Here is a 14836-nt window from a genome sequence, read left to right as displayed (position 1 = left end):
AGCTTGCTGTTGACGCATATCCCATGGTATTTATTGGGGTCAAATTTGTCTCCACTTTTGTGTATTGGGGTGATCAGTGCTTGGTTCCAAATATTGGGGAAGATGCCAGAGCTGAGGATGACGTTAAAGAGATTAAGTATAACCAATTGAAATTTGTGGTCTGTATATTTTATCATTTCATTTAGGATATCATCAACACCACAGGCCTTTTGGGGTTGGAGGGTATATATTTTGTCCTGTAGTTCATTCAATGTAATTGGAGAATCCAGTGGGTTCTGGAAGTCTTTAATTGTTGATTCTAAGATTTGTATTTGATCATGTATCATTTCTATTTATATGTTTTTCCAAAAAGATTGGAGAAGTGGTTTATCCATACATCTCTGTTTTGGATAGATAACTCTTTGTGTTGTTTGTTTAGAGTGTTCCAACTTCCCCAGAAGTGGTTAGATTCTTGTCACGTTGTATAAATGATTGGAGACAGGCACAGGAATTCGTGATAAGGAGGTTTAATTCTCCACCCAAAATATACAACATGCCATGAAAAGGCATGGGGACGAAGCCCAAAACAAACACGTACAAAAACACAGGGATGTAACCTGAACAAAAGAGTTCGGTTAAACCTCTAATAAAAACACACGTGACGATACCCGCAATACACAACACAGTGCGAGACCCGTGATAGCAAATGTACAACAATACACGGGACGAGAACCGTAATAACAAGTGCACAATACACGAAATAACAAGCACAGCTCTCACAGACCAACAAACATGGGAACACTAACCGACAAAACAATGGTGAACAGAGGGCACATATATACAATTACTATTCAGGGGGAATGGGAACCAGGTGTGCGTAATGAAACAGTTCAGTGACGCCTTGAGGCCGGTGACGTAGACCTCTGGAGCTGGTGCACAGAATGAGCAGCAGTACCGGGGGAATCTGTGACAATTATATTGATTCTTCAATTATATTGAGCTGATTTCTGATGTGCTGTTCCTTATTTCTCCGTAGTGTATTTCTGTATTGTTTTAGTGATTAACCATAGTGAAGGTGTAGGCTTAGGTTTTCTGGGTCTCTATGTTTTTGGTTGGATAGGTTTCTCAATTTCTTTCTTAGCTTTTTATATTTTTCATCAAATCATTTGTCATTGCTGTTAATGTTCTTAGGTTGTCTGCTTGACATTTTTAGATTTTATAGGGAAGCTGAGAGGTCAAATACTGTATACTGTTTAGGTATTCTAATGCCAAGTTTACACTTTCACTATTACAGTGAAACGTTTTGTCCAGGAATGTGTCTAAAAGGGATTGAATTTGCTGTTGCCTAAATGTTTTTTGGTAGGTTTATATACCAATTTCCTTCCATCTATAGCATTTCTTAATATTATGTAGATCCTTTGGCTTTGATGCCTCATGATTGAGTGTTGCTCTGTTCAAGTYAACTGTGATTTTGCTATGATCTGATAGGTGTGTCAGTGGGCTAACTGTGATCGCTCTGAGAGAATCTGGGTTGAGGTCAGTGATGAAGTAATCTACAGTACTACTGCCAATGGATGAGCTGGAGGTGTACCTACTGTAAGAGTCCACACGAAGCCTACCATTGACTATGTACAGACCCAGTGTGCGAAAGAGCTTCAGGAGTTGTGACCCGATTTTGTTGGTTGTCTTGTCATAATTGTGTCTAGGGGGCATATTTCGGCGGGAATGCTGTCACCTCCATGTACAGTTGAAGTCGGAAGTTTACATACACTTAAGTTGGAGTCATTAAAACTTGTTTTTCAACCACTCCACACATTTCTTGTCGGTTAGGACATCTACTTTGTGCATGACACAAGGAATTTTTCCAACAATTGTTTACAGACAGATTGTTTCACTTATAATTCACTGTATCACAATTCCAGTGGGTCAGAAGTTTACATACACTAAGTTGACTGTGCCTTACACAGCTTGGAAAATTCCAGAAAATTATGTCATAGCTTTAGAAGCTTCTGATAGGCTAATTGACATAATTTGAGTCAATTGGAGGTGTACCTGTGGATGTATTTCAAGGCCCACCTTCAAACTCAGTGCCTCTTTGCTTGACATCATGGGAAAATCAAAAGAAATCAGCCAAGACATCAGAAAAAAATTGTAGACCTCCACAAGTCTGGTTCATCCTTGGGAACAATTTCCAAACACCTGAAGATACCACGTTCATCTGTACAAACAATAGTACGCAATATAAACACCATGGGACCACGCAGCCATCATACCACTCAGGAAGAAGATGCATTCTATCTCCTAGAGATGAACATACTTTGGTGCGAAAGGTGCAAGTCAATCCCAGAACAACAGCAAAGGACCTTGTGAAGATGCTGGAGGAAACAGGTACAAAAGTATCCATATCCACAGTAAAACGAGTCCTATATCGACATAACCTGAAAGGCCTCTGGTCTGATGAAACAAAAATAGAACTGTTTGGCCATAATGACCATCGTTATGTTTGGAGGAAAAAGGGGGAGGCTTGCAAGCCAAAGAACTCCATCCCAACCATGAAGCAACCGTGAAGCAAGCTGTAGGAGGGACTGGTGCACTTCACAAAATAGATGGCATCATGAGGATGGAAAACTAGGTATATATATTGAAGCAACATCTCAAGACATCAGTCAGGAAGTTAAAGCTTGGTCGCAAATGGGTCTTCCAAATGAACAATGACCCCAAGCATACTTCCGAAGTTGTGGCAAAATGGCTTAATGATAACAAAGTCAAGGTATTGGAGTGYCCATCACAAAGCCCTGACCTCAATCCTATCGAACATTTGTTGGCAGAACTGAAAAAGCATGTGCGAGCAAGGAGGCCTACAAACCTGACTCAGTTACACCAGCTCTGTCAGGAGGAATAGGCCAAAATTCATCCAACTTTTTGTGGGAAGCTTGTGGAAGGCTACCCAACACGTTTGATCCAYGTTAAACAATTTAAAGGCAATGCTACCAAATAATTATTTAGTGTATGTAAACTTCTGACCCACTGGGAATGTGATGAAACCAATAAAAGCTGAAATAAATAATTCTCTCTACTATTATTCTGACATTTCACATTCTTAAAATAAAGTGGTGATCCTAACTGATCTAAAACAGGGAATTTTTACTAGGATTACATGTCAGGAATTGTGAAAAACTGAGTTTAAATGTATTTGGCTAAGGTGTATGTAAACTTCTGACTTCAACTGTAAGTGTTTGTTCCCCTGTGTGCTGAGAGTGTCAGGTTCTTGTCCAGTTCTGGCATTTAGGTCGTCACAGACAAGTACATGTCCCTGGGCCTGGAAATGGTTGATCTCCCCCTCTAGGTTGGAGAATCTGTTAAAGTATGGGGATTCTATTGGGGGGGATATACACTACTGTTCAAAAGTTTGGGGTCACTTAGAAATGCCCTTGTTTTTGAAAGAAAAGCCCACTTTTCGTCCATTAAAATAACATCAACTTGATCAGAAATACAGTGTAGACATTGTTAATGTTGTAAATGACTGTTGTAGCTGGAAACGGCTGATTCTTTATGGAATAAATACATACAGCTGAAGTCGGAAGTTCACATACTAAAGAAATATTTTCATGTATGTTTTCATGGAAAACAAGGACATTTCTAAGTGACCCCAAACTTTTGAACAGTAGTGTAGTTAGCACACATGAGGCCATTTTTCTCTGTTGAGATCATTTCCATATGAATTTTCTAGCCAGATGTAAAATGTTCCTGTTTCGACTAATTTAATAGAGTGGGTTAGGTTTGCTCTATACCAAATTAGCATACCCCTTGAGTCTCTTCCCTGTTTCACACCTGGTAGTTTGGTGGATTTGACTACCAACTCTCTGTAACCTAGAGGGCAACCCGTGGGTCAGTCTCCTCTATACCATGTTTCCTGTAGGATTACGATGTCTGTATTTTCAATTTATTTGATGAAGTCTGGGTTCCTGCTCTTTAGGCCAAAGGCAGATGCCCTCAGACCTCTCTCTTTCGCTCTCTCTCTTTCTCTTCACACAATTAAATACAATTAAATTCAAAGAGCTTTATTGGCAGGGGAAACATATGTTTACATTGCCAAAGCAAATGGAATAGACAGGTTGTGCTTACCTCCCTCTCAGCATAGTAGAAGAGGTCCTCATGCAGCTCCCCATCAGTGAGAGCGATAATGACACTTGCGGTACGGTATCCTATAAACAGACACAAAACCTTTGATGGTCTGTGGTGGGCCGTCAGGGCCTGCAAGGCCTTCTCTGCTGGCCTAAACATCATCAGAATATAATTTTTTTTTTTKAATATATTTTCCCACAAATATGTATTAAATTATTCCCCAGAGTAAGAGTTATACTCTTCATTTCATAGCTTTCCTCTTGGTTGCACTGCTTCCAGCCCCAGGTTGAGATTTGGAGGGCTGGTCTTTATGTTAGATCTTTTATCCAATCATATTCAGCCATCATGTGTTGCCAGGGGTCTAAAATCTGCCCTCAGGCCTTCAGAATCAACAGTGCGGGCGCTTGTAGCTTKTAGTGAATGGAAATGAAAATTTAGTGTCAACCAATCAGCTTTAGAGTTGGCTATTGTACGCCTGCTAGCTGGCTCCAGTGTTACACAGGAGCCAGCTAGCAGGCGTAGTGCGTGCACGTCTTTTGATTGGATTACCAATATTGAGAGGCAGGTCCTATGGGCAGGTCTATGCAGATCTAGGAAACTCTACTAAGCTGTTTTTTGAACCCACAATGGCGGAAGGAGGAGAAGATATCGATTTGGTRGAGGATATAATTATAACGCCATTCTCAAGACGAACTTTTCAAGAAAAGTTAGACATTGTAAGGAGCGGTCGCCCGACGCCACAAAGCCTGTCACAGGCAGGAAAGCCGATCGTGGGAAAGCCACTTTCAAAGTTTCAACTACGAGCGCTGTCAATGGCTCACAGGCTCCGAGAAGCACTGCAAACTTTACTGCTGGGAATGCCTATTATTTGCAAGTGATCGATTTGGTGTTTGGAGCCACACTGGCTTTGCAAACTTGAGTTGTCTAACCAAGGTATCGARMTGGTCGAGGATATAATTATAACGCCATTCTCAAGACGAACTTTTCAAGAAAAGTTAGACATTGTAAGGAGAGGTCGCCCGACGCCACAAAGCCTGTCACAGGCGGGAAAGCCACTTTCAAAGTTTCAACTACGAGCGCTGTCAATGGCTCACAGGCTCCGAGAAGCACTGCAAACTTTACTGCTGGGAATGCCTATTATTTGCAAGTGATCGATTTGGTGTTTGGAGCCACACTGGCTTTGCAAACTTGAGTTGTCTAACCAAGGCAGCAACGAGACTCCAATGTACGGCTGGGCACTTACAAGCAATTGTGCTTTTGAAAACTTTTGGGGACACCGGAGTGGATCTACAGCTCAAAAAACAACGCACAGGGCAACGGAGCTGCACAATGAAAAGGTGAAGGGAAATATTGAAAAGACTCATTGATTGTGTCATGTTTTTGGGTAAACACTGTTTACCCAAAAATGTCAATTTGTCAATTTCAAGGTGACGCAACGCCTGGTTATACTGCGTTTCTGTCTAAATGTATAGTGTCTAGAGCCATGGCATCATAATGATGGTAATAAGAGGTGGATTAATTCGGGCGGGACTGTGTAGTACCTCACTGAAGGCCCAGGCCCCAGGCCCACGGCACGCCACTGCCTTTGATTCAGATCTAAATGCTGCCACAGAGCTATTCAAATAATAATAATGATAGACAAACAGATATACTTGAGAAATTAATATATGATGCAAGACTTACAACAGGAATAAATTGAAATATTTTTATTGAATTACACACCTTCAGAGTTTCCATAGTATATCTGCTCACTGGCCTGTAAAAGAAGAGGAATTGGATTGAAAAAGGACACTGGCTAAATCTTTCCTGTGAATAAAGCAACTATTCATACTGATACAGGTGCCATTTTGTCTCTGAACCATGTTCTTTGTTCTTGAGCCAGAGTGGAGATAGATGCCAGCTCAGAGCTCAGCTAAAAGCAGACAGCTCACCCTCTGGATGCCTTCGTGCATAAAGGTGTCTCCACCTGGAAGTACCCTCTGGAGCTCCTCCAGACCTTTACGAATCTGCTCCCTGAGCAAGCAGACCGAAAGACAGATGAGAGGGCAGTTCATACTCATAATGTATCACCCCTCACCCTGCAGAAGTCCCTGTCTCATTGATATAACTGCAGCTATAAAGCTATGAAAATCGTAAATTGCAAGACCTTAAAGAAGAAGTAGCTATAGGTATTGATGTAAATAGAGTCATCATAGTGATACATGTGGTTGATATGCTACTATTAAATCATACTGTCAAACTAAAACATTGGGTACAGCATTAAACTGCATGCATGCATGCCCATAATCTTGAATGACAAGTGAGTCGCTTTAAACCCTAAAAATAGAACTGTGCATTAATATTTAACAGATTAAATTTTTTACTGTTTTCTTGTGAGATGCAGTCTTCTCCCTAAACTAAAAGCAGACACAGACAGATTTAATTGTTTTTAACAAAGATAATTGTTTTTAATAAGCACAGAAACAATCTATTTATTGAAGTGGCATTCCATTTCAGAGAGTAGTGATGGGCTTTGTGTGTGCTTCAGGTTTTAAGATATCAAGCTGAGATTTGGAGATCTATTGCCACAGGACACTGTCCAGCAGAGAGTAAGGAAATTAGTCTTGTGTAAAATGAGATAGCAGATAGACCATAAACATTGAAAACGTTTCAGTGCCTGAAACTGTGCCTGAAGAAAGATTAGACACATATGCATCACATGATATATTATAAGCCACATGCTGAAGCATACAGTTTGCCAAGGGATTGACAGCATTGTCAGTTGAGCTCAATGTGAGGGTATTGTGATTTTTTTAATGTCTCTAATTCAATGAAACAAATCCTGCATGTTTATCTGGTTTCTGGGTTCTTGATAATCAACTCAGTTCAGAATCAGCAAATAGCTGACATCTTGTGCAGACGTAATACCCAAATCCTAAGAAAAAAAGATTGTTCCCTTACCTGTCCTCTGTAAGCCGCATCAAAATCCTTCCCTCAGTAGAGAACACAATGAAGGACATGCGCAGCTGTGGACTGGAGAGAAATGAACAATACCCAGACCATTTATATTAATGTTATCTCTGTTGTCAGTACACTAACAATCACAACAAGCAATGAAATACATCATACCCAGACCATGTGTGGTTAATGGTTAATATTTGTGTTTATATTGAATTTATCTAAAGTTTATATTCATTACAGGGTCTTTAAACAATGTGGGACAAAGTACTCTCACCTTATGAACTTGTGAGCCAGATGTTCCACAAAGTGATAGATTTCAACCCAGTGGTGCTGCACACTCCCAGATCTGCGAAGTGAGATGACATGTTGATGAGGAGTTTGCATAACAGAGTCTGGAGGAAATTGAGAGGTTAAGGTACCTGATTGTGAAAGGGAGTCAGGGGGGTCAAATTGTACTTTATCTGTAGAAAGGCAGCATCTGCCGTTAAACATTTTCACTATTATGTGGATCCTTCTCTACAGTCAAAGACTGTTTGACGCAAAGGCTTGAATGTGCATCAAATATGCACACCAAACTTTTGCACTTCCTACAATATTTTCTGTAATCAACTAACAGAAAACAGATTTCTACTTAACTTTGTGCTACTTCTTCTGCACATCATGCTGTATCCCCACCTAGTGTACACGCTTCATCCTATCCAACCATTACAGTTTGGGATGATGTTTATCTTGGCTGCATGCAGTCTTTCCCTGCCTGTGTGTAATTGTTATACAGTTCCTCAAGCTGTCTGGCTCCACTACTGTAGCAACACTGCGGCCTGTATGCTCTTCCTACCAGAAAATAGCTTCGGAAGCACACATTCCATTTGAACACGTAACCTTGGTTGAAGAGCAACAGTGTACAGTAGTGTATAACTCTGATTGATTTATTAGATAGTTGCCATCTTTGGACTGCCCCAATGATATCATGCTGATGCAGAGCAGTGACATCATTCTTCTAAGATTACTTTCAATGTTTTTATAATGCAGCCCCAGTAATGATCTTAGTGTTATTTGAGCCAAGTCAATGATCAGTCATACCTGCAGTACCGGTCAACAGATTTTCTTTATTTTTACTATTTTCTACATTGTAGAATAATAAAGAAGACGTCAAAACTATGAAATAACACATATAGAATCATGTAGTAACCCCAAAAAATGTTAAACAAATGGAAAAATATTTGAGATTTGAGATTCTTCAAAGTAGCCACCCTTTGCCTTGARGACAGCTTTGCACACTGTTGGCATTCTCTCAACCAGCTTCATGAGGTAGTCACCTGGAATGGATGTGAATTAACAGGTGTGCCTTGTTAAAAGTTAATTTGTGGAATTTCATTCCTTCTTAATGCGTTTGAGCCAATCAGTTGTGTTGTGACAAGGTAGGGTGGTATACAGAAGATAGCCCTATTTGGTAAAATACCAAGTCSATATTATTGCAAGAACAGCTCAAATAAGCAAAGAGAAATGACAGTCCATCATTACTTTAAGACATGAAGGTCAGTCAATCTGGAAAATGTCAAGAACTTTGAAAGTTTCTTCAATTGCAGTCACAAAAACCATCAAGCGCTATGATGAAACTGGCTCTCATGAGGACCGTCACATGAAAGAAGACCCAGAGTTACCTTTGCTGCAGAGGATAAGTTCATTAGAGTTACCAGCCTCAGAAATTGCAGCCCAAATAGATGTTTCACAGAGTTCAAGTAACAGACACATCTCAACATCAACTGTTCAGAGGAGACTGTGTGAATCAAGCCTTCATTCCCTTTGGGTTGTGCCGTGGCGGAGATCTTTGTGGGCTATACTTGGCCTTGTCTCAGGGTGGTAAATTGGTGGTTGAAGATAACCCTCTAGTGGTGCTTCTACACCTGCATTACTAGCTGTTTGGGGTTTTAGGCTGGGTGTCTGTACAGCACTTCGAGATATTAGCTGATGTACGAAGGGCTATATAAAATAAAATTGATTGATTGATTGATAGTGGTGTGGGGGCTGTGCTTTGGCAAAGTGGGTGGGGTTACATCCTGCCTGTTTGGCCCTGTCTGGGGGTATCGTCGGATGGGCCCACAGCGTCTCCTGACCCCTCCTGTCTCAGCCTCCAGTATTTATGCTGCAGTAGTTTATGTGTCGGGGGGCTAGGGTCAGTCTGTTATATCTGGAGTATTTCTCCTGTCGTATCCGGTATCCTGTGTGAATTTAAGTATGCTCTCTCTAGTACTCTCTTTCTTTCTCTCTTTTTTTCTCTTTTTCTTTCTTTCTTTCTCTCTCATGGAGAACCTGAGACCTAGGACCATGCCTCGGGACTGCCTGGCTTGATGACTCCTTGCTGTCCCCAGTCCACCTGGCCGTGCTGCTGCTCCGGTTTCAGCTGTTCTACCTGCGGCTGTGGAACCCTGACCTGTTCACCGGACYTGCTACCTGTRCTAGACCTGCTGTTTTCAACTCTCTAGAGACAGCAGGAGCGGTAGAGGCACTCTGAATGATCGGCTATGAAAAGCCAACTGACATTTACTCCTGAGGTGCTGACCTGTTGCACCTTCGACAACCACTGTGATTATTATTATTTGACCCTGCTGGTCATCTATGAACATTTGAACATCTTGGCAATGTTCTGTTATAATCTCCACCCTGCACAGTCAGAAGAGTACTGGCCACCCCTCATAGCCTGGTTCCTCTCTAGGTTTCTTCCTAGGTTCTGGCCTTTCTAGGGAGTTTTTCCTACACCTGCATTGCTTGCGGTTTAGGGCTTTAGGCTGGGTTTCTGTACAGCACTTTGAGATATCAGCTGTAGTAAGAAGGGCTTTATACATACATTTATTTGATTTGATTCATGGTCGAATTGCTGCAAAGAAACCACCACTAAAGGACACAAATAATAAGAAGAGACTTGCTTGGGCCAAGAAACACAAGCAATGGACATTAGACCGGTGGAAATCTGTCCTTTGGTCTGAGTCCAAATTTGAGATGTTTGGTTCCAACCGCCATGTCTTTGTGAGACGCAGAGTAGGTGAACGGATTATCTCCCTATGTGTAGTTCTTACCGTAAAGCATGGAGGAGGAGGTGTGATGGTGTGGGGGTGCTTTACTGGTGACACTGTCTGTGATTTATTTAATATTCAAGGCTCACTTAACCAGCATTGCTACCACAGCATTCTGCGGCTGTGGTTTTTCAACAAAACAATGACCCAACAGACCTCCAGAATGTGTKAGGGCTATTTGACCAAGAAGMAGAGTGAAGGGTGGCTACTTTGAAGAATCTCAAATATAAAATATATTTTGATTTGCTTAACACTTTTTTCATTACGACATGATTCCATATGTGTTATTTCATAGTTTTGATGTCGTCACTATTATTCTACAATGTCGAAAATAGTAGAAATAAAACTTTTGACTGGTACTGTACATGTCAATGTCTTTGTAATGCAGCCCCAGTAATGATCMTATTGGAGTCAGGTAAATGATCAGTCATAATGCCTACATGTCAATGTGTTTATAATACAGCCCCAGTAATGATCTCAGTGTTATTGAAGTCAGTTAAATGAACAGTCGTTGTGTGTTGTTGGAGTCAGGTAAATGATTGGTCATTATGTGTTATTGAAGTCAGTTAAACGAACAGTTGTTGTGTGTTATTGAAGTCAGTTAAATGAACAGTCGTTATGTGTTATTGGAGTCAGGTAAATGATCGGTCATTATGTGTTATTGAAGTCAGTTAAATGAACCTCTTGAAGCTAGGGGGCAGAATTTTTATGTTTGGAAAAATAACGTTCCCAATGTAAGCTGCCTATTTCTCAGGTCCAGATGCTAGAATAATAATTGACAGAGTAGGATATAAAACACTCTAAAGTTTCCAAAACTGTCAAAATATTGTCTGTGAGTATAACAGAACTGATTTTGCAGGCGAAAACATGAGGAAATCCAACCCGGAAGTGCCTTTTATTTTGAAAAATCACTGTTCCATTGTCTGCCTTTCGTCCATTTAAAGGGATATCAACCAGATCCTTTTTATGTCTCTATTTTGGTTGGTCAGGGTGTGAGTTGGGGTGGGCATTCTATGTTTTTGTTCTATGTTGTCTATTTCTATGTGTTTGGCCGGGTGTGGTTCTCAATCAAAGGCAGCTGTCTACCGTTGTCTCTGATTGAGAACCATACTTAGGTAGCCTTTTCCCACCTGTGTATTGTGGGTAGTTGTTTTCTGTTTTGTGTCTATACCAGACAGAACGGTTTCGCTTTCGTTCTCCTGTTTGTTGTTTTTGTTCAATTTGGTTTTTGGATTAAATTATGAACACTTTAAACGCTGCACCTTGGTCCACTTTTCCTTCAGCCCACGAGAATCGTTACAGAACTACCCACCAAAGGACCAAGCAGCGTGGAGAGGGCTGGACATGGGAGGACATCCTGGACGGCAAGGGATCCTACACATGGGAGGAGATCCTTGCTGGAGAGCGGAGGCAGCAGGAAAGGGGAACCAGCGGTATGAGGGAACACGGCTGGCAAGGAAGCCCGAGAGGCAGCCCCCCAAAGAATATTGGCGGGGGCACACGGGGAGTGTGGCAGAGTCAGGTTGGAGACCTGAGCCAACTCCCCTTGCTTACCGTGGCGAGRATGGGACTGGTCAGGTCCCTCCAGCCCGGAGCTGCCAGAGTCGCCCTCCAGCCCGGAGCTGCCAGAGTCGCCCTCCAGCCCGGAGCTGCCAAAGTCGCCCTCCAGCCCGGGGCCCGCTGCGAGGGTCCCCAGTCCGGGGTCGGCGGCGAGGGTTGCCACCGTGGATAGATGCCCACCCAGACCCTCCCCTATAGGTTTAGGTTTTGCGGCCGGAGTCCGCACCTTTGGGGGGGGTACTGTCACGCCATGAGTTGGGGTGGGCATTCTATGTTTTTGTTCTATGTTGTCTATTTCTATATGTTTGGCCGGGTGTGGTTCTCAATCAGAGGCAGCTGTCTATCGTTGTCTCTGATTGAGAACCATACTTAGGTAGCCTTTTCCCACCTGTGTTTTGTGGGTAGTTGTTTTGTGTGAGTACCTGACAGAACTGTTGCGTTTTGTTCCACTTTTGTTTTTGTTTCAGTGTTCAGGTTATAATAAACATCATGAACACGTACCACGCTGCGCTTTGGTCTACTCCTTCTTCCTCAGACGAACATCATTACATAACCTTGGTAATTGTTCCCATCATTGTGTTCTCACAGTGTATGTGAAAGGGGAATAAAGGGATTAAGGGTTCAGGAAAGACACACAGTTTGTCACGCCCTGGCCTTAGTATTCTTTGTTTTCTTAATTATTTTAGTTAGGTCAGGGTGTGACATGGGGAATGTATGTGTTTTTTGTAGTGTCTAGGGTGGTTGTAAGGTTTAGGGGGTTTATTAGAGTAGTTGGGTTTATGTTTAGTATAGAAGTCTAGCTGTGTCTATGGTTGAGTGTAGGTATCTAGGAAAGTCTATGGTTGCCTGAATTGGGTCTCYATTAGAGACAGCTGGTTATTGTTGTCTCTGATTGGGAGCCATATTTAAGGCAACCATAGGCTTTAGCTGTTTGTGGGGAATTGTCTATGTCGAAGTGTTTTGTGTCAGCACTGATTTTTGTATAGCTTCACGGTCGTCTGTTCTGTRTGTTGTTTTGTTTTTTCCTTCTTTAAAATAAAAGAAGATGTACTTTCCACGCGCTGCGCCTTGGTCCTCTCTCAGTCCCGTTGACGATCGTGACACAGTTATTAATTTAAAGGTCCAATGCAGCCGTTATCTCAATATCAAATCATGTCAGGGTAACACTGAAGTACCTTACTGTGATTGTTTTAAATTCAAATGGTCAAAAATAAATGAAAATAGCTTCCCAGCTAGCACATAATGTTCTGAGAACCATATGTTTCTTAGAGCTTGGTGAGAACGTGGTTGTCCTGTCGTTATTTTGCATACAACTATAATGGAATTTTAATGTTTGTGCTTTTCTTATAACTAATTGATGTGTTCTATTTATGTGCTGTTCTATAAACCAATTTKTGTGTTCATGCAAGTGGCTGACTGAACGAATCCTCACTATCAGTCGCTGCAATTTGGCAGTACGCCCAGACCTTGTTTTGAGAACAAAAGATATCTCAGTTTCATGGTCTTAACTTAGAGAGAAGAAGCCTCATGCGTTCTGACTCCTAGAGATGAACATACTTTGGTGCGAAAAGTGCAAAGGACCTTATGAAGATGCTGGAGGAAACAGGTACAAAAGTATCCACAGTAAAACGAGTCCTATATCGACATAACCTGAAAGGCCGCTCAGCAAGGAAAAAGCCACTGCTCCAAAACCGCCATAAAAAAGCCAAACTACGGTTTGCAACTGCACATGGGGACAAAGATCGTACTTTTTGGAGAAATATCCTCTGGTGTGATGAAACAAAAATAGAACTATTTGGCCATAATGACCATCGTTATGTTTGGAGGAAAAAGGGGGATGCTTGCAAGCCGAAGAACACCATCCCAACGGTGAAGCACAGGGGTGGCAGCATCATGTTGTGGGGGTGCTTTGCTGCAGGAGGGACTGGTGCACTTCACAAAATAGATGGCATCATGAGGATGGAAAATTAGGTGGATATATTGAAGCAATGTCTCAAGACATCAGTCAGCCTTCCTTTAAAATAAAAGAAGATGTACTTTCCACGCGCTGCGCCTTGGTCCTCTCTCAGTCCGTTGACGATCGTGACACAGTTTTATATTTAAAGGTCCAATGCAGCCGTTATCTCAATATCAAATCATGTCAGGGTAACACTGAAGTACCTTACTGTGATTGTTTTAAATTCAAATGGTCAAAAATAAATGAAAATAGCTTCCCAGCTAGCACATAATGTTCTGAGAACCATATGTTTCTTAGAGCTTGGTGAGAACGTGGTTGTCCTGTCGTTATTTTGCATACAACTATAATGGAATTTTAATGTTTGTGCTTTTCTTATAACTAATTGATGTGTTCTATTTATGTGCTGTTCTATAAACCAATTTCTGTGTTCATGCAAGTGGCTGACTGAACGAATCCTCACTATCAGTCGCTGCAATTTGGCAGTACGCCCAGACCTTGTTTTGAGAACAAAAGATATCTCAGTTTCATGGTCTTAACTTAGAGAGAAGAAGCCTCATGCGTTCTGACTCCTAGAGATGAACATACTTTGGTGCGAAAAGTGCAAAGGACTTATGAAGATGCTGGAGGAAACAGGTACAAAAGTATCCACAGTAAAACGAGTCCTATATCGACATAACCTGAAAGGCCGCTCAGCAAGGAAAAAGCCACTGCTCCAAAACCGCCATAAAAAAGCCAAACTACGGTTTGCAACTGCACATGGGGACAAAGATCGTACTTTTTGGAGAATATCCTCTGGTGTGATGAAACAAAAATAGAACTATTTGGCCATAATGACCATCGTTATGTTTGGAGGAAAAAGGGGGATGCTTGCAAGCCGAGAACACCATCCCAACGGTGAAGCACAGGGGTGGCAGCATCATGTTGTGGGGGTGCTTTGCGCAGGAGGGACTGGTGCACTTCACAAAATAGATGGCATCATGAGGATGGAAAATTAGGTGGATATATTGAAGCAATGTCTCAAGACATCAGTCAGAAGGTTAAAGCTTGGTCGCAAATGGGTCTTCCAAATGGACAATGACCCCAAGCTACTTCCAAAGTTGTGGCAAAATGGCTTAAGGACAACAAGGTCAAGGTATTGGAGTGGCCATCACAAGACTTGACCTCAATCCTATAGAAAATTTGTGGGCAGAACTGAAAAAGCGTG

The 14836-nt window shown here is 41.8% G+C and overlaps 1 protein-coding gene across 1 annotated transcript in view; it reads right to left on the bottom strand.

Annotated features, from left to right (window-relative positions):
- Positions 1-14836, bottom strand: part of LOC111973795 (anthrax toxin receptor 1) — a 70564-nt gene that overhangs the window by 41194 nt on the left and 14534 nt on the right. The window contains exons 2-6 of the mRNA XM_070447027.1: positions 7319-7390; positions 7045-7116; positions 6036-6117; positions 5827-5860; positions 4105-4184 (exon numbers count right to left, since the gene is read on the bottom strand). Of these exons, the coding sequence (XP_070303128.1) occupies positions 4105-4184; positions 5827-5860; positions 6036-6117; positions 7045-7116; positions 7319-7390 (340 nt within the window). The remainder of the gene's footprint in view (positions 1-4104; positions 4185-5826; positions 5861-6035; positions 6118-7044; positions 7117-7318; positions 7391-14836) is intronic.

The sequence above is a fragment of the Salvelinus sp. IW2-2015 genome, linkage group LG15, assembly GCF_002910315.2.
Source record: "Salvelinus sp. IW2-2015 linkage group LG15, ASM291031v2, whole genome shotgun sequence".
Taxonomy (NCBI): domain Eukaryota; kingdom Metazoa; phylum Chordata; class Actinopteri; order Salmoniformes; family Salmonidae; genus Salvelinus; species Salvelinus sp. IW2-2015.
The sequence above is the reverse complement of the archived record's forward strand: the minus strand, read 5'-3'. Positions and strand labels throughout refer to the sequence as shown.